At 39.0% G+C, this 20753-nt stretch overlaps 3 protein-coding genes across 5 annotated transcripts; all 3 read right to left on the reverse strand.

The window, feature by feature from the left end:
* Positions 1-4070: 4070 nt before the first annotated feature.
* Pep (Protein on ecdysone puffs) lies at positions 4071-13241 on the reverse strand. Of its 3 annotated transcripts, XM_064685175.1 has the most exons (5): positions 13076-13236; positions 10217-10382; positions 9691-10066; positions 7050-7273; positions 4071-6006 (listed from the first exon to the last, which is right to left on the reverse strand). In XM_064685175.1, exons 2-5 carry the CDS (start codon positions 10243-10245, stop codon positions 4446-4448), a joined length of 2190 nt encoding a protein of 729 aa, XP_064541245.1. In that variant the 5' UTR covers positions 10246-10382; positions 13076-13236; the 3' UTR covers positions 4071-4445. The 3 variants fall into 3 exon arrangements, with proteins under 3 accessions (XP_064541245.1, XP_064541246.1, XP_064541247.1); XM_064685176.1 differs by lacking the exon at positions 10217-10382 and having other exon boundaries at positions 13076-13237; XM_064685177.1 differs by lacking the exon at positions 7050-7273 and having other exon boundaries at positions 5823-6006; positions 13076-13241.
* Positions 13242-13528: 287 nt separating this feature from the next.
* On the reverse strand, positions 13529-20674 carry Ndfip (Nedd4 family interacting protein). The gene is made up of 2 exons (XM_064685213.1): positions 20532-20674; positions 13529-15007 (listed from the first exon to the last, which is right to left on the reverse strand). Exon 2 carries the CDS (start codon positions 15003-15005, stop codon positions 14205-14207), a length of 801 nt encoding a protein of 266 aa, XP_064541283.1. The 5' UTR covers positions 15006-15007; positions 20532-20674; the 3' UTR covers positions 13529-14204.
* Krn (Keren) lies at positions 15121-20674 on the reverse strand. The gene is made up of 2 exons (XM_064685214.1): positions 20532-20674; positions 15121-16229 (listed from the first exon to the last, which is right to left on the reverse strand). The coding sequence occupies exon 2, from the start codon at positions 16075-16077 to the stop codon at positions 15439-15441; it is 639 nt and encodes a 212-aa protein (XP_064541284.1). The 5' UTR covers positions 16078-16229; positions 20532-20674; the 3' UTR covers positions 15121-15438.
* Positions 20675-20753: the final 79 nt, after the last annotated feature.

The raw sequence follows: 20753 nt of genomic DNA on the forward strand, positions 1-20753 counted from the left end.
ATTTAGATGCCAAATTGATCTAGAGGTCAAACCATGACCGAAAAGCAAAAGCTTGTGAAAATCGGTAGTTTTTTGACCGAGTTATGGGGGTGGGAAATTGTGACCTATGTCTGTATAGGATATTTGATGGCACCATTTGCACATGAATTTTGACCAAGAATCATGTTTCCAGACTTACTTGCCAAATTGATCTAGAGCTCAAACCATATCAAAAAGCCAAAGCTTATGAAAATCGGTTGATTTTTGACCGAGTTATGGGGGTGGGAAATTTTGACCTGTCTGCATAGGATATTTGATTATACCATTTTCACATGAATTTTGACCAAGAATCATGTTTCCAGATTTAGATGCCAAATTGATCTAGAGGTCAAACCATGACCGAAAAGCAAAAGCTTGTGAAAATCGGTTGATTTTTGACCGAGTTATGGGAGTGGGAAATTGTGACCTATGTCTGTATAGGATATTTGATGGTACCATTTGCACATGAATTTTGACCAAGAATCATGTTTCCAGATTTAGATGCCAAATTGATCTAGAGGTCAAACCATGACCGAAAAGCAAAAGCTTGTGAAAATCGGTTGATTTTTGACCGAGGTATGGGGGTGGGAAATTGTGACCTATGTCTGTATAGGATATTTGATGGTACCATTTGCACATGAATTTTGACCAAGAATCATGTTTCCAGATTTAGATGCCAAATTGATCTAGAGGTCAAACCATGACCGAAAAGCAAAAGCTTGTGAAAATCGGTAGTTTTTTGACCGAGTTATGGGGGTGGGAAATTGTGACCTATGTCTGTATAGGATATTTGATGGTACCATTTGCACATGGATTTTGACCAAGAATCATGTTTCCAGATTTAGATGCCAAATTGATCTAGAGGTTAAACCATGACCGAAAAGCCAAACCTTATGAAAATCGGTTGATTTTTGACCGAGTTATGGGGGTGGGAAATTTTGACCTGTCTGCATAGGATATTTGATTATACCATTTTCACATGAATTTTGACCAAGAATCATGTTTCCAGATTTAGATGCCAAATTGATCTAGAGGTCTTACCATAAACAAAAAGCCAAACCTTATGAAAATCGGTTGATTTTTGACCGAGTTATGGGGGTGGGAAATTTTGACCTGTCTGCATAGGATATTTGATTATACCATTTTCACATGAATTTTGACCAAGAATCATGTTTCCAGATTTAGATGCCAAATTGATCTAGAGGTCAAACCATGACCGAAAAGCCAAACCTTATGAAAATCGGTTGATTTTTGACCGAGTTATGGGGGTGGGAAATTGTGACCTATGCCTGTATAGGATATTTGATGGTACCATTTGCACATGAATTTTGACCAAGAATCATGTTTCCAGATTTAGATGCCAAATTGATCTAGAGGTCAAACCATGAACAAAAAGCAAAAGCTTGTGAAAATCTGTTGATTTTTGACCGAGTTATGGGGGAGGGAAATTGTGACCTATGTCTGTATAGGATATTTGATGGTACCATTTGCACATGAATTTTGACCAAGAATCATGTTTCCAGATTTAGATGCCAAATTGATCTAGAGGTCAAACCATGACCGAAAAGCCAAAACTTATGAAAATCAGAGATTTTTGACCGAGTTATGGAGGTGGGAAATTGTGACCTATGTCTGTACAGGATATTTGATGGTACCATTTGCACATGAATTTTGACCAAGAATCATGTTTCCAGATTTAGATGCCAAATTGATCTAGAGGTCAAACCATGAACAAAAAGCAAAAGCTTGTGAAAATCGGTTGATTTTTGACCGAGTTATGGGGGTGGGAAATTGTGACCTATGTCTGTACAGGATATTTGATGGTACCATTTGCACATGAATTTTGACCAAGAATCATGTTTCCAGATTTAGATGCCAAATTGATCTAGAGGTCAAACCATGAACAATAAGCAAAAGCTTGTGAAAATCGGTTGATTTTTGACCGAGTTATGGGGGTGGGAAATTGTGACCTATGTCTGTATAGGATATTTGATGGTACCATTTGCACATGAATTTTGACCAAGAATCATGTTTCCAGACTTACTTGCCAAATTGATCTAGAGCTCAAACCATATCAAAAAGCCAAAGCTTATGAAAATCGGTTGATTTTGACCGAGTTATGGGGGTGGGAAATTTTGACCTGTCTGCATAGGATATTTGATTATACCATTTTCACATGAATTTTGACCAAGAATCATGTTTCCAGATTTAGATGCCAAATTGATCTAGAGGTCAAACCATGACCGAAAAGCAAAAGCTTGTGAAAATCGGTTGATTTTTGACCGAGTTATGGGAGTGGGAAATTGTGACCTATGTCTGTATAGGATATTTGATGGTACCATTTGCACATGAATTTTGACCAAGAATCATGTTTCCAGATTTAGATGCCAAATTGATCTAGAGGTCAAACCATGACCGAAAAGCAAAAGCTTGTGAAAATCGGTTGATTTTTGACCGAGGTATGGGGGTGGGAAATTGTGACCTATGTCTGTATAGGATATTTGATGGTACCATTTGCACATGAATTTTGACCAAGAATCATGTTTCCAGATTTAGATGCCAAATTGATCTAGAGGTCAAACCATGACCGAAAAGCAAAAGCTTGTGAAAATCGGTAGTTTTTTGACCGAGTTATGGGGGTGGGAAATTGTGACCTATGTCTGTATAGGATATTTGATGGTACCATTTGCACATGAATTTTGACCAAGAATCATGTTTCCAGATTTAGATGCCAAATTGATCTAGAGGTTAAACCATGACCGAAAAGCCAAACCTTATGAAAATCGGTTGATTTTTGACCGAGTTATGGGGGTGGGAAATTTTGACCTGTCTGCATAGGATATTTGATTATACCATTTTCACATGAATTTTGACCAAGAATCATGTTTCCAGATTTAGATGCCAAATTGATCTAGAGGTCTTACCATAAACAAAAAGCCAAACCTTATGAAAATCGGTTGTTATTTAGTCATTTATGCATATATGTATAGATTGGCTTAAAGGCCCAAATAGGTTTTCATTCAAGTACTCAATCTTGACCGATTCTTACTATGGTAACTATATTATATAGTCGTTCGATCCGACTGATTGCTGTTAAACAGACCCTAATAGAAAGACAGAACTATACAAACTTTGATGATGATAGCTTCAGCAGTGAGAGACTAGCTTACATAAAAGCAGACCGACGGACATGGCTACATCGAATTGATAGTTGGCATTTACAGTAGATCAGGAATACATATATATCGTAGATGTCCTCTATGCTTAACACATATGATGTATTAATTATAATGCCCTCTACAAGTTAAAAAAAATATCAATATAGAGAAAACTAAAGAATAAGTCCACATTGAAATCGGCTGAGTTTCGACAAAGTAAGCATATCGGGAATATAGATATAATATTAAATGCATTACCTATTTTTACATAAGTCCAAAAGCCCAGGGCGCCAGTAAATTTAATCATTTAGTTGGTTTACGCCAATTTGTGAAACTATCCTATCTGTGTGGAAGTTTTATAGTTGATGTCAAACGCTCCAAATTCCTTTCTCCTCTTAACTCCTGTTCTTACTAAAAATGTTGGCAATGAGTTCCAACAAAAAGGTTCCCTCGATCTGCGTAATACTCCCTAATCAATCCTAAATGGGATCCGTTGAAGCTCCATCTGGTGTCTGCTCCAATTCTGAGATACAATCCTCCGCTCCTGACTCCGCATTTAATTGAATTTAGTAATTTTTTTAAATCCCTTTATATTTTTGATTACAATTAATCCCGAAAAAGCTAAGAGCCTGGTCTTTGTAGAAGTTTTATAGTTGAGGTCAAACACTTCTAATTCCTTCCTCCTTTTAACTCCTGTTCTTACTAAAGCTGTTTGCATCGAGTTCCAAAAAAAACGTTCCCTCGATCTGACAAGCTGCGAAATACTCCCTATTAAATCCTAAATGGGATCTGTAGAAGCTCTATTTGGTGTTTACTCCAATTCTGAGATACACTCCTCAGCTCCTGACACCGCATTTAATTGAATTTAGTTATTTTTTAAAATCTTTTTATATATTTTTGATTACAATTAAGTTTTTATTTTAAAAGTTATTCATTACATAATTTGAATGCATATTCTTTTTGTTTTAAACTTGTTTTGTTGCCATTTCCTTGAATGTGGTTTGGTTTGCAATCGAAGACCCGTCTTGAAATAAAATCAATCTGGTTAATGTCTGTGTCAATTACAAAAGTTTATGCAAAATGGGATGAAAATGTCACTAAGAGAAAAGTTCCGTTTCGCTGTAGATGAGGGGCGCGTGCATTCGCTTTTATATGTCTCTTACAATAAGGGTCTCAAACGTGTGGAAAGTGTTGTTCTTTGTGTTTTTTGTATAATAATGGATTATAATATATCTATATATTGTGTCTTATGTCCAAAATTGCCTTCGTCTAGTATCGGTTGTAACGGCCGCGCGCGCGATTACGTTGCGGCGTTGCCTTGGGCCCGGCGGCAGCGCGGGCGGGTGTTGCCTTCTTGGCTGGCGATGGCGAGGCATCGGCTGGGGTAGCAGCTGCACCTGCGGCTGGACTGGCGGCAGCAGCCGGTGTGGATGCAGCGGCGGCAGCAGCAGCAGCGGCTGCGGCGGGTGCCTTGGCTGGCGTCTTGGCTGCTTCCGGTTTGGCCGGTGTTGCTGGCTGGGCAACCGGAGCGGGAGTTGGAACTGGTGTCGGCTCTGGCTCGGTTTCGGGCTCTTCGGTTTCGGCCTCCTCCTCTTCCTGGGTCTCCATCTCCTCACCGTTTTCCTCGCCAGCGGGTTCTTCCTCGGCGGCCTCCTCTTCGCCTTCGGCATTCTCGGCCATTTCAAAATCTTCATCATCGCCAGTGGCTTCCGATGGATCGTAGAGCTCACCCTCGCCAGTTTCGGCAGTCTCCTCGGCGGCGCCCTCAGCGGCCGGTGTCTCGCTTTCCTCGATCTTGCGCTTCTTGCGTTCGTTCTCCTCAAGGGCAGCGGCGGCGCGCTTTTGTGCAATCTTAGTGTCGCTGGACTTCTCGTTGATGAACTTAAGGAAGTTGCGATGATGGGTGGCGGTGCGAGAGTGAATCTCGGCGGTGACCTCTGTATCGAAGAACTTACTGCAGACGGCGCACTCGAAACATTCCAGCTTGGAGATCAGAGCTGGTCCCACAGGACGTTGCCAGTTGTACTTGGGCAGACGGGTGTCCACCTCGCTGGGAATCTCATCGCCTTCGGCAAAATCAAGAATGCAGTCCTCGGGATCGACTGGCAGGGCAACCTCTTCCTCTTCCTGGCTCTCGTTGAGCTCTTCACCCTCCTTGGTTTCATCGGCGGCCTCCTCGCCCTCCTTTTGCTCCTCACCTTCAGCTTCTTCGCCCTCGGCACCCTCCTCACCCTCCTTCTTGATTTCAGTGGTTTCCTCACCCTCCTTCTTGATGGGCTTCTTCTTGCGCTTCTGTGGTGGACGCAGATCGCGTGTCTCCTCCTCGGCGGTGCTGATGGGCAAGGTCTGACGCTTGCGCTCGCCCACCTTCGTATTGTTCTCAGCAGCCTTCTTCAGATGATCGGCCGAAAGCAAATGAGTGTCGTAATCGATGCGTGTAGCAAACTCCTTGTTGCACTCCACACACTTGGGATGGAGGAACTTCTTCAGCTGCAAATGGCCCTCAGACTTGCGATGGGTCGAAATGTGACCATGGAAGTTCAGATCGCACATGGTGCAATAGTCCAACTGGCGCTGCTTGCTCTTGCCCATGCGCTTCAAACGATCAAACTCAATGGACTTCAGCTGCTCGGCGATCTTGGCCTCCTGGCGGATCATGTTGGCCTTTAGGCGATAGCTCTCCTCGATGCCCTCGCGCATCATCAAATGGGTGCGTCCCTTGATGTGGTTCTCGAACGAGTTGGCGTCCCACATATGCTTCTTGCACAAATGACAATAGAACATATCATTGGGCACGCTAGCGTACGGCGACTCCTTGGGAGCGGTGATACTAATATCAGATGGTTGTGCGGAAAGAGTAGAAAATAAGTTTTATTAGTCAACTATGTTTAGTATGAAGGCATGCGCGTCTGGGAGAGCATGGCTGACTTTAAAGACGGCAGTCGAGAAGTCACGCTGAAAGGATCACAGTGGAACATAGACATACATATCAAAAATATTAATAGTTCTGGCAAGGATGATATAAATCGATTGAATGGATTTTTGATGGATAATGAAGTTAATTCCCTTTAAATGATTCTTGCAATACAAATGTCGTGATTGAATGGGTGCTGTGAGCTTCAAAGTCAAAAAGAGTCGGTAGTTTCCAACGAATCTTTCTCTTGTTGACTTTGTGTAACCCCATTTATACCCCTGCATTATAAGATACTCTTTTCTTGACATTATTCATATCAATATTGATCGGACAAAGTTATGCATTAGCTGCAAGGGTATGTATTATTCGGTTAACCGAAAAGCCTTCATATGTTTATTATGAGAATGAAGCCCGTCCTTAAAACTCCTTAAATGATATCAATGAATAAATACAAAATATGTTAGCATATGCAAAACAGAAGCAAAATATAAATACGTAACACTGTAAATTAAAAATATTAAACATATATAATATATTTCTAGGCCAATCTGTCGGCCAGGCTATATATAACCTAAGACCCTAACATCAACCCAGTGAGAATGTATGTTCTTCTATTCAAAAAATAAGAAATAAAGACGAGGGGGAAACATGTATATATAAAACCCCATTTAACTCGAGGAAATTAATTGTGATTATTTTTGGAGAAACTTATCAAATGCATTGGAAAAAACTTGAAATTAAGTACTTAAAAATTATTTGCGTTTATATACGTATAATTTTTTTTTTTTTTGTTTTGTTGAAGATGCATTATTAAAAAATATTTGAAGATTTTTGTGGAGGGAAAAAATTGCGATTTGAGCAATTTTTCGCTGTTGGTTGTTGGTAATGTTGTATTGGAATTGTTGTATTGCATTTTTTTTTTTTTTATAATTGATTTTTTATAGTAGTTGTACTCTTACCTCTCAATTTTCTTTTCGCCAGGAGTAATTTCCTTCTTTTTATTAGTGTTGGCATTTTTAGCCAAAAGTTTCTTGGCACGATCAAAAGCATTCTGCTTACGAATGCCGCCGGCGCCCTGCTTTTGGGGGGGCTTGGGACCACCAGTAACGCCACGATTTTGGAAACCTCCTTGGCCACGACGATTATTGAGACGATTGCCGGCACCGCCACCGCGATTGACCATCTTTATGTTTGTTTTACACATACATAGTTCATACAATACATTTAAGTAGTTCGTATATATATTTAGTTTATAAAATTTGTTTTTCGTTTTTGTTTTTTGTTTTGTTCAGTTCATTTTGTAAATATGGAAACGCATGGAGCACACATGGAATGGATAGTTCGATCGATATCGTAATCGTTGTCGATATGGTACAGTTATAAATTGATCGTTACAGATATACAATTAAATCGTTAAAGATATAAATAATAGCAAAACGAACGGATGCATATAAATACATGGCAATAGACCATTTACAATATTTGATTGTTCAGCGGAATAAGTTTCCATTTTGACAGTGGGACAGAATTCACATTAAAGTAGATGTTGGTATAAATCGATAGATATTTATAGATATATATATATATATATATATATAGATTATATATAGATAATGCAATTGGTCAATTCGGCGGGGCGGTTCGCGCAATCAGTCGACGGGGATGTTTGTTGTTGAAGTCGTTGGCGTGGCGGCGCGTGGCATTTTGTGGTGTTTATTTATGTTTTTATTTTTGGATATTGAGAAACACAAACGGGCGGGCATAAGAACCGAATTGGATTATCGGTTATCGGTTTTGAGTTCGATTTCGATTTCGATTATTCGAGTGAGTTCGATCAGAGCAGGAACGTTGAAGAAGAGTGGCGATGTGTTAAATAATTGTTTTTTGTTATTTATGTTTTTGTTTTTTTTTTTGGTAATTGCAAGTTACAGTTGCACCATCAATCAGTACCAGTACCAGATCGGATCGGGTTTTCAGTTTCAGAGCAGAGCAGATTAGAAGAGTTCAATCAATCAATCAATCAATCAGTGGCGTCGCATTGGAAGTGGCATCGCATCGTTGTGTTCATAATTGCGTTTTATGCATTTTGTGTGTTGTGTTGCGTTGTTTGTTTGTTTGTTTGTTCGTTCGTTTTGTTGCATGTGCCGCAAATTTGCCATGTTTATTAATTTAGTTGATTTTTGTACATTATATATTTTTGATTTTATTTCGAAATTGATTTGTATTGTTTTTTGTTGATCGGTTCAATGCACAGTTGGCACACACATAAATAATAAAACAACAAATTATAAATTTTGCATAAACATTGTCCCAGAAAAGACAACACAAGCAACAGAAAAGTTTTGTTGGCAGACACACCAGCGCAACAATGGCAACAACAACAACAACATTGGTGGCAGCAGCAGCAGCAGCAGCAGCAGCAACAACAACAATCACAGAATGCACGCAGTGACGACAACGTCGGAGACATCGGCATTGGATATATATTTTTGATATACATATATAATATACAAATATATACATATATATATATATTTGATGTATAGGCACAATGGATGCATTTCGAAATGCGTTTTCGATTCGATTTGCGTTTTGTGAGTTTGTTTTTGCAAACAAGCATCGAATTATTTTTGTTTTTTTGGTTTTTAGTTTCGTGTAGAAGAGAATAAAAATAAATATTTGTAAATTAGAAAATTTGTGATTTGATAAAAATCCAAAGATTTTTGATATTATTTGTACAAGTTAATTAAATGCCTAAATACATCTAAGTGAAATATGTAGTATAAATTACTTTAAAACATTGCTGTCTAAATATATCATCAGTATATTATCATCATACTCTTTTCATCTTTAAATGGAATATTTGTTGGCGGTACTTCATTTTAATTGGTACAAACATCGATTAAATTCAACAAATTGTGCTACACAAACAAAAATTTGCATTCAAAATGGAATAAATGCTTTTTTTCTATCGAAAACCTTCTCCTTCTTCTCCTCCTCAATTAACACAATAAACAGCAGGGTTCTCTCTCTTTTTGCAAATTTGTTGAATTATTATATCTTTTTAGTTACAAACTACATACTACGCGATTTTTGTTGTTCTCTAATTAAAGCTTATGTCTTAATAAAAATAATAATAAAAAGGGTTTCAATATTTCTCATTCTGCAGTGGATACGACAGGGCAGGAGTTGGTTTGTTTGGGTTAGCCACACTTGTCTGATGTTATCAAAAATATATGAGTTAGAAAATGTCAGCAAACAAAACTGAAACATTTCCAATTAATAAATGCCAAAAACAAAGATATTAAAATTGAAATTTCGTTATTAAATAAGAAATCGATTTAAGTCTTTTAAGAGTGTACATAATAAAAAGTAAACATGTCAGGAGACAAACAAATACTCTTATTAGCGTAAGGAATGAGTTTTACATGGAGTCTATCTACAGCTAGACAAGGTATTTTTAAGCCCAAAACTTTTGTTAAACTCAACTGCACGCACTCAATCCACCAGAGAAGAGAAAACGGCACAAGATAAAAAAGTATTCATAGAATGTTGTGTGGGTAATCAGGACGATTGCAAACTGAAATATCGTATACATACCGGTCCGCCGCGCTGATTGCGATTGCCCATGCCACCGCGTGGCAGGTCCAGCAGAGAGGGTGGATTCTGGTTTCTGAATAGATTGTTCAGCAGATTGTTGGCCAAATTGATGGCCTGGGCGTTCATCTGGCCACCACCTTGACGCATGTTGTTGCCAAATTGACCGCCGCCGGGATTCTGAGACTCCCAGGGTGACATATTCATGCCGCCCATGCGATTGGAGCCCATTGGGCCGCCGTATTGATTGCCGCCGCCAAAGTTGCGATTGCGATTCTGATTGCCACGGAATGCCATGTTTGCCTTAAGATTGTTGCCGTTAGCCAAATAATGTGCTGGACGTGACTGTTGTACTTGTTGTTGCGGATTGACCTTTACGCTGCAATAAAAGACAGATGGCATATTACATATTTGATATTGCTTTTTAAAGATATTCGCAAAGATACCGAATATAGGACATGGATTTAATGATTGGTGTAAAATGTATTCAGTATCTTTGCTGGATTTTCTATTAAAACACTTAGCATACCTGACCATTGGATTTCTGGGATTGTGCATATATGTATATATTGCAATATGTATATTTTTACTGTGTGTGTGTGTGTATAAATGTAGGTTTGTGTGTGAGGTAAGCGAAAGCGTGCGTTTATGAAGCGTTTGTATAAGTTATGCAAAAAAAATAATCGGGATGCGCGCTGAAAATAAAAACATCACAAATATAGCAGCCATGAAAACTATTTATATTAATGCTGATTAGTGTTGTTAGTATTTTGAAGAACAAATGAATATGTTTTTAGTTAGAACCTTTGTTTAGAATTTACAACTTTGGGGTGGGGTTAAAAATAATAGCACCAAAACCACAAGCAATTTTTAAATAGTTGCCCAACTCACATTTTTAACTTTAAGGAAACTTTAAGAAGGAACTTAAAAAACTTTATTGAAATTGATTTAAAATTAAATTAATACTAAATCTTTATTTTTAATTTTATATTAAGTTCAGTGTCCTTTAATGGCAATAACAGCTGCGCAGCGTCTTGGCATGGAATCAACTAAGTCTTGGCATCGTTTTATGTGAATTTTGGACCAGGACTCTTTAATTTCTTCCCAAAGTGATCCGATAGTGGTTGGCTTGGAAGCAGCAACTGCCTTCTTGACGTCGGACCACAGATTTTCGATGGGATTCAGGTCAGGCGACTGAGCAGGCAACTCCAAAACGTTCACAGAGTTTGCCACGAACCATTCCTTTGCTTTCTTGCTTGTGTGTATGGGGTCATTGTCCTGTTGAAAGACCCATTCGAGCGGCATTTCGTATTCTGCAAAGGGTAGCATTACAGTCTCCATGATATTCACGTACATGTGCTGATCCATGATGGTTTTTATCCAATGTATTGGACCTACTCCATAGTAGGAGAAGCAGGCCCATACCATTACACTACACTCTCCATGCTTAATGGTTTTTGTGTTTTCTGTGTTCCTTGGACGTCTAACCACTTTGAACTCTTTTGACCACAGAATATTCCTCCATTGTTGGGATGTCCAATTTGCATGATCCCTGGCAAACTGCATGCGATTAGTAGCATGTGTCGCCTTTAAAAGTGGTACCTTCATTGGGCTGCTGGCTTTTAAGTTATGTTGCCTAAGATATGTGCGAACTGTTTGGTCCGTCGCATTTATTTCAAGCTCTTTTTTAAGCTCAGTAGCAGGCTTGGATGGATCCTTCTTGCTCTGAAGAATCAGTCTTTTGACTTGAAGAGGGGTCATAGATCGTTTTCGTCCGCGTGTCTCAGTCATTTCTTCATAGTTTAAGGCGTTTTTAATCATTTTATTGGAGCATCCTACCAATTGCCCAACTTCTCTGTAAGTTTTTCCGTCCAATATCAACTTTTTGATAAGATCGCGCTTCTCCGCAGTGCAGTGCTTTCCACGTCCCATTGTAATGTTTTATATTAACTTTTATGATAGAAACAATGAAATCTTAGTCAAAACTAATAAACACGTGCTTTCTACAAGGCACTTCCGCGAAATATAGAAGATTCACTAAAAAAAGGCTAATGGTGCTATTTTATCTTTCGGTATTTTTGGGGACCTTTTTATTAAAATCCCCCAAAAAAAATATAGAAAATATATGTTTATGGGGAATACCAAACATTTTTTTTTTATCAACAAAATGTGTTGTAGTGGTGCTATTATTTTTTTCGCAACTGTATATGTGCCTTGGAATATATTTGTACTGTGTGTGTAACAAATGAAGGTTTGTGTGTGAGGTAAGCGAAAGCGTTTGTTTATGAAGCGTTTGTATAAGTTATGCAAAAAAAATCTAGATTTACGCTGAATATGAAAACATCACATATATAGAAACCATGAAAACTATTTAAATGAATGCTAATTAGTGTAGTTATTATTTCGAAGTACAAATGAATATGTTTTTAGTTAGAACCCATGTTTAGTACATATTTACAACTTTGGGGTGGGGTGAACGACCCAAGCGCCAGTGTTGCCAATTCAGCTGTTTTATGTTTTCAACTTGCTTTTGGTATTTTTATGAGGAGAATCATCAATTAGCGCTCAGAAATTAGATTTTTAGATATTGCCTTTAGCATCAGATTCAGCTACTTTTTATAAGCGACAGCTGGTAACACTGCCAAGCGCAGATACATACACAAGCAAAGCATTAAAAGAGGGTAGCATTTGTGTATATGCATGTACATATGTATGTACTTAATGATTTACTCACATATGGTACATATAGAATACTACCTGCTTGCATGGCTTTGCAGAACAAACAATATATAATGAAAAGCGCACAGTTTGTTAGCAGAAACATGAAAACTGGTTTTTAGTAGAGCACTCGAAATCTAAACAACATAACCGGCTGAAAATAGCGGCAAAAGCAATGCTGGCAAAAGGTGAATGCCTATCTAGAAAAAATAAGATGGCGACCAAGCGACTTGGTATGTATGTGTGTGTGTGAGTGCGTACGTGTGTCGGCAGAAACACCACCAAGCAAGCACTGACTCAGAAAACCGGCATGAAAAAAATTTATATTTAAGTAACTGGCTTTCGCTTATGTACACAAAAACTAAACTAAGTATTAAGATTAGATATGTCACCATATTTTTAGTCAGACACAACTGCATTGTGCGCGGTAATAAAAAATAGTATAAACGTGCTACAAACTAAAAATAGTTTACTTTTTTTAATGTCTAGGTTGCATAAGTATATGAAGTATAGCAATCGCGTATAAGCATCTTTAGGCACAACGGCACCAATAAAAATCAATAATTAGATTGCAGGCGAGTTGAGAAAAATATCTGCCAACAGATACACACACGCACCCAGAATTTTTTCACTCTTAAGAAACTACGAGAAATCATGTGTTGGGACTTACGTTGCGGAAGCTACTGATGCTTTGCAGCTCGATGCACTTTATTTCACTTGCTCTAATTATTTAAACACGTTTTTTCCAATAAATTTAATTCTAGTTTAAAGATGGCTGCCTATTGTGAAAATATATTTCCACACACGACGAGACAACTTTTCTTTGTGAGCTGCAAGTAATGTGCAGGGCTTACTGCGATAAATAGTGTTGGTAATTTTTTCATAGCAGGGTTGATTTGTAAGGTTGGCGTTGCCACACTGTGGAATCGATTCGATAGACACGCAATGTCAATTTTCGTCGGACGGCGGGAATTTTGAATTATTATTTCACTATAGATTTTTAGCCATGTTTACAAAGTAAAACTGAAATATTAAATGATAATCAATGATCATATGAATAAATTGAAAAGCAGAACAAAATTTAAATCTTTTACTCTGCTTACATACCCATTATCACGTGTAATTTTAATTTTTTTGATTTATTTATTTGCATAAAACTGACGTATAGCAGATGTATACGTCCTTGCAATGCATATTTTAATTTACATACAAAGGGATTAAACATATTAATTATAAACGTTATAATAGCAATAATAGTAATTATAATAGCTTTGCATTTATCTAGAAAAATTACTGCTGGCTTTTGTGTAGCTGTTTTAAGTACCACAGCATAAAATAGATTCAACAAAAATATGGTGGCATATTTATCTACGTGTTTTGTGTGTGTTCGTTTCTAGTGGGCCAGAAAGGGTCCACTACTAAAGAATAGAAGATACTACTGTGAGATATCTATACACATTTACATATACAAGTTACATACATCAATTAGATGGCCCATAAACAGCCAAAGGGTGCAGCGAAACGGTGATCCAAGCGATCCCCGGCCCGGCTCTCACCATTTCTGTGCGCGTCTCGTGGACATGCTGACAATATTATATGCTATCTTTAACGGATTTATATGGATTAACTTGCGCTATTTAACATAGTAACTACAGAAACACTAACCAATTAGTAAGTTCGCATTGATTGCAATTATTTTTGGGATCAAACGAAACGAAAGGATTTGTGTCTTCATCGATTCAAATTACTCGCATACTTAATGTATTTACATAACCCGCCGTCGGCGACGGCGCCCGCACCTAGTAGAAGAAGAGCAGCCGCTCCTGGGCCGATGCGGAGAGCAGGCGCCAGGAGCGTTTGATGCTCACATACTGTATGAATGCGCGTATGGCAATCAGAAAGCCAAAGGCGCAAATTAGCCACCAGAGCCAAGAGTTCTCGTGCGATGCCAAATCCGTCGAGTGCTTAACAATCAGCGTCCATTTGGCCAGCGACAGTCCAAATCCGGACAGGGCACCATACCGTGCCGCAATCGTATGACAGAAACAGGTGAGCATCAGAAAGCCAATCCAGTTGAACAGAAAAGCGACCATAAAGGCCGTTATGAACATAATGTCCGTGCCCAGCAAATTATCTGCGGTGGACAGACTGTTCTCCGGATCGCTCGCATCGATGGCAATGAACGTCAAAGCCGGATGATTGCTGCGCACTCCGGCTGGGCCATCGCGAAGCGGATTGGGCGGCAGCGGCAATAGGGGATTCGGTGGCGGCGGCAATTGTTGTGTCGATGGCAATGTCAGAAATGCGGGCGGCAGCTCTCCGTTCAATGACTTCTCCATTTGCACCTCCTCATAGGTGGGCAGCTTGCCGTGCAGCTCCTGCGGCAGCACCAGCTCGCTCTGCGGCTGACCTCCCTCCCCGACATGGTGTGTGGTCAGCGCCAGCGAGGGCATCTGCGGCGCCAGTCCCATCTGTTCCTGGCCACCCTGACCCTGTGCATCCGGCTCATAGGGCGGCGGTGCGCTAAAATCCGCCTTGGGCGGGCCCAGCGGATCATCGCCAGGCGGTGTCGACTGCTGCTGCTGATTGTTGTGCGGCATAGCTAAAAAGGAAGAGCATACAGATATCTGATTAATAAAGAGTTCACACAATTTGCAACTGCAAGAAAGGAAGAGAGATAAAAAAAAAAAACGGCGCTTTTCGGTTTAGTTTAAATTGCTCTGCACGCATTTATTAAACGTTGTTAACGCGGCGTCATTTGTTAAATAAATAATTAATTAAATTAGTTTTTTAAATGGGCGGCTAGCTGCCAAAATTGCATTGCATTAATTCAGCGTTCAGTTAATAATACTTATTTCCTCAGCTGCAAATCGGAAGGCACTTAATACTACAATTCGCTCGAGTCGGTTACAAAAATAAAAATCAAAATCAAAAAAAAAAAAAAAATAAAGAATTAATTGCAAAGAAAAACAGTTAAATAAAAATGAAAACAGTTAAACAGTTTTAAACGACATTCGCTGGTTAATAAATCGGCTAATGCCTGGCTCTCTCGTGGCTCGCAGCCGACTGGCGATAGGCCTGCTCCAAGGTAGCGATCCGGCCGTGATGCGGCCCGAACGGACGACGCGCTATGCGCAATGGCTTTAGACCGTCCACCTCGTCGACGCCGGCATTCTCGAAGCCCATGTCGGCCACGTCGTTGCCGCTGCCACCGTGCAGCTTCTGCTTGGCCTGCTTCTCGTGCCGCAAGTAGAGCACCACACAGCACATGGCCATAAAGATGACCGCCAGCGTGGCGCCGCTCACAATGCTCGCCTTCTCCAGCATGACGCGATTCCGTGTGGGCAAATAGGAGCCATCGATCTCCTTGTATTCACAGCGCGGTCCCATAAAGCCCAACGCGCACTCGCAATTGTACAGAATCTCGTTGTGAATCTCCACGGTGAAGCAGGTGGCATCGTTCAGGCAGTACCAGGCGGCATATGTGGGCGGGCAGCTGAAGATGGGAAATGTGATGTTCGGCCGCGCCGTGGTGCTCAGCGCAATGACATTGTCCGGCGGCGGTGGGGCCGTTGCCTCCGGTCGAGGCTTGCTTATGGCACGCGAGGAGCAGGCGGCGCTCAGCGAGAGGCAGGCGCACAGCGCACAAACGGCAAACAGCAGGGCTCTCATCTTGAGTGAATTTCTATAATATTGACTTTAGCGGCATTGGCGGCGGCGCATGGCAGGCAGAGGCAGAGGCAGGCGGGCAGCTGGTGAGGATTACGATGGGAATGTGTATGGCGTTTTGGCGTACGATTTGTGTGTCTTGTGTTTTGCTTTAGCTGCAACAGAATAAAAGCAAAGTGCAATTAAAATCAACTTAAAATTCATAAAGTCTTTCGTGGCTAACTGTGGGTGTGTGTGGCTGTGTGTGTGTGTGTGTGCGAGTGTGTTGTGCCGAACTGTGCTGCGCTGCGCGTGTGTTAATGCCTGCCTAGGCCAGCCTTGCCCTCATTCTCTCACTCTCACTGTCTCTCACTTTCTCTCTCTCTCATTGTCTCTCTCGCTCTCTCTCTTGTGTCTAAGCTCTTTGCGCTGCCCCCGCCCCGCATTGGTTTGGGTTTCGACCTGAGAGTGGAAAATAACAAAGCAGCTTATTAATTAACAAAAAACATTACAAAATAAAACACAAATTAGACAATTTATTTACCTGTCTGAACTGAGAGCTGTTGTTTACACAGTTTGCACTTGGGTTGGGTTTGTTTATCGTTTCTCTTTGTTGTTTTTTTTTTTTTTTTTTTATAATTTTTAATTTTGATATGCACACTCTGAACTTTTAAAAGCAATAAATATACGCGAATTCGTTGAACTTAACAGGTGGAATGTCAGTAGACGTAGTCCAGGCACATTTACTAGCTCCCCTTAAGCTCTTATTAAAGGTACAGTAAATTCCCTCCCTTAACCAATTAAATGAAATGTCAATTTTGCGGAACATGGGTGGAATTCGAGTGAATTGATCAATTTTTAAGAAAATAATGAGATCGTATAACGTCAAAAGAGATCAACTATTATCATAGGTAAAGTCAATTCACTATTTTGACCAATTTCACAAAATACCACACACCAAATCGGAATCTAAGTGGATTAATCCATTTTAAAGAAAAAAAAAAGATCATCAACTCTTTAGGCAAAAAAAAGGTCAAATATTGTTATGGATAAAGCAAATCCACTATTGACCTATTTTATGAAATGACAACCTTGCGGAACATGGGTGGAATTTAAGTGGATTGATCAAATTTAAATGATAATGAGTTCGGACAACGTCACATTTACTTTCCTTAAATCTTGCTACAAAAAAGATCAACTTTTATTATAGGTAATATAAATTTCCCATAATTTTATAAGAACATACGAATTTTGATAAATATTAAAGTAAATTCTTAGGTTAGAACAGTGTTGGTTAATTAAAGTGAGCAGAAAAAATTTCTTAAAAACTAGAATTGTCAGTCATAAGAACAGTCCAGACTCGGAATTCTATATAAAGCAAATAGAATTTTGATTCTAATTTTATGTCTGTACTTATTTCCGACAATTCAACAGTTGAATTTGGGATTTTTTCTTTTTTAACCGTTTTGAACGTAGAATTTGAATGCACTCTCAAATATTGATTAAATATTAACTTTATTGCAAATTATTCGCCCTTGCGTGGAATTCATGCACTTCGAGAATGAAAATCAGCACTGTTAACAAAACGTTGCACTTAGCGAGTGAGCACTGTATTACGACTATTAGAAATTATTTGTTTTCCACTTAATTAACTGTATGCCAGAAAACTACAAATATTCAATTTTCCACTGTCTATATTATATACATATATATATATGTATCTAGTAATATATACATGTATCTATATTATATATGTACATATATATCTATATATATATGTATATAACTTTTTATCGCTGAAACGAGCTGTATTTTAGCCCAGGTAGAGGCATATAATTGCGGGCTGTTTGCCAAGCTATTTTTATGGCTAGATGTTACCTGTTGTTAAAAGTCTGTCCTTGAACTTAACGGCACCTTTGTGGCTAAAGTAACTGTTCTCGTGAAAAGTTGTCGACTTTAACAGGCAGCCGCCAGGCAAATGTCGAGCAAATAAACGAGTGCAATTTGATTGACCTTTGGGCAATTGAAGACATGTGAACAGAATTTGACTAACTCGTGAATAGTTGCTGGCCAGTTAAACGGGTGGAGCTGTTATTTTACCTAGAACTGGGCTCCGTTTCTAATTAGCAACATAGCTAAAACAGAGAGAGAGAGAGAGGGGGGGGGATATAACACGCAAATGCTCATTTTGTTTGGGTTTCAAGTTGGGAGCGAAGCGCGTGCTTTGGACATATGTATAAGGGTAGGGCCCATTATAAGCGTGAAACATAAGCATATATACTCATAGGATCCATTAAAAAGAGTCACGCATAAAAATGGAATATAAATAGCTTTGGTCAAGGGCTCGGATGAGCGCATAATGATATAAATATGAATGTGATGAAAGGGTTTTTGAAAAGGATATTCCAAATTTGCCACGAAATGTTTAAGGCATAGTGGAAGTATGTGGAAGATATGTACATATATGTACATATATGCTTGATCAGCATTCAGCTAGGTTCGGATTATTATATGAATCATATATGATATGATAGCCAACGCTCGAAAAATAAGTATTTTAGGCAAACAACCTTTGACTCTTCAATACAACTTGAAAGTTGATCAGTTAAGAGTTTAAGTCAACTTCTAAAACGCAAATATAAAGCTTGCTTATCTTTAAATCGTAGTAACTATCGGTCAAAATATGAGTGCTTGAAAAACACTCTTATTTTTAAAGAAATCCCTATCTAATCACAAAATAAAAGCAGAAATAGGCACCTTTTATGTGCACAAACAATATCTTATCAAAATTTGACTGTTATATCATATAACTGTCATATTAACTAGCTGCCAAAGAATCTATCATATGTCTGAGAATGTCTTTAATAATAAGCATGTAATTAAAGGGTATCAAAGAAGTTCTGCTATGAAAATAACTCATTTCACGCTTTGCTAATTGAGTAATTAGCAGGCATTGTCTTTTCTTTTTTTTTTTACATAAAAAGTACATACATATAATAATAGCACGATTTTTTTTTGCCTGTTTTGTTTCAGCATGGCGAAATAGACGCTGATTATGCGATAAAGTTTGTGTGTGTGTGTGTGTGTGTGTAACAACAATGCAATCAACTGATAAAGGCACAACTGAGTCACATGAATGAAAGCGTATGCATATGTATGTATGTACATACGTTTGTATAAGTATGCATATGTGTGTGTGTATGTGAACCTGTACATGTATTTGTATAAGTATACATATGTATGTGTGTACGTTAAAACTCTCATTATAGAAACTAATGCATGAAATGGGCAAAAAAGAAACAAAACAAAAAAATGCCACTGCCAGCGCGTCGAACGTGAAATAGAAAGAGGGCGCCTGAGAGTTGGCGTGGGTAGGCGAAATTCAATAGGCTCTATATATGCATTAACATATACACACAAAGGTAGGCGGCTTGTTAGGCAGGTAGTTGACTAGAGCTCGATGGCTAACAAAGGCGTTCAAGTAAAACTTTCCAGCAACAATAGCAAAAAAAAAAAAAATACCATGAGCAATTTGAAGGTTTTGTGTGATAAGAAATTTGAGAACAACGACAGCTGCAGTTGCTGCCGACGGCGGCACATGCAGCAGGTGTGAATGATGCATACATAAACATACACACACAAATGCAGCTGCGCCCTAAACCAGTTAAACAAGAAGCTGCAGGCGGAAGTTGCCTTAAGAAGCTGCTTCCTTCTGCGGCAGCATCATGCCGTTGCATGCATCAACTTGAATGAACATGCACACACACATATGCATGCGTACATACACACATGCATACATCAGCTAGAACCGTTAAGAATACAATTTGTATGCATTTATGTGGGCAGCTAAAACGAGTTTAACAAGCAGAATTAAGTTCGGCATATCGAATATTAAATACCCTTACACACAACCAATGTCTGCATTAGTGCATGACAGAATTATAAAAGCCTCGGCAAGCGTATAAAAATACGAGCGTATACGAGCATGTGTTTGTGCATGTGCATTCTAATATAAAAAAAATCTTGCGCTGGTTGTTGTTGTTGTTGCCTCACTTGTTGTTATTGTCGGACAAGGGCAAATGAATTAATTAACTGGCAGTTGTATATAAATATGAATTAAATAAACAGCTATTGCCACACAGCACTTATCACTGTGAATAACATTTTAGCACCGAGGCGAAATATCAGCACAACTTTAAGATTATTTATTTGCTAATCAAAACACAAACAAGACACACATACGCACAAACAGTTGTAAATAAGCCACATGTACACACACACACACACGCAAGCACAAGTTGCTCCCCTGGAGCTGAATTTCCCCCAGGCAAACCTTTTACATCTCTGTTTCTATTTCTGTGCTACCCCAACACTTAATGCAGCAGCGAGAGCTCGGCAGCGCCCATGTCCATGTTTTATTTTTACAACAATCGAAATTCTATTTCATATACCGTTTTTAGGTTTTGCTATTTATTCACCTTTTTCTATGCGTTCGTTGATTGGATTTTCACTTTTGCGCAGCGCGTTCGCTCTCAGCGAATGTGTTTATTGATTTGCCAAAAATGTTGCCAAACACACACAGAATACTGTTGTTTTTTGGAACAGCAATTCACTTAAGTGTAAAACGTTTCGTTTCTCGTTAATTTTGTAATATTCGCAATAATTTAACAATTATTATTATTAATAAGTGAATTAGATGG

Source organism: Drosophila montana, unplaced genomic scaffold, assembly GCF_035044405.1.
Source record: "Drosophila montana isolate Dmon_TW-CO22-7 unplaced genomic scaffold, ASM3504440v1 contig_3029_1, whole genome shotgun sequence".
Taxonomy (NCBI): Eukaryota; Metazoa; Arthropoda; class Insecta; order Diptera; family Drosophilidae; genus Drosophila; species Drosophila montana.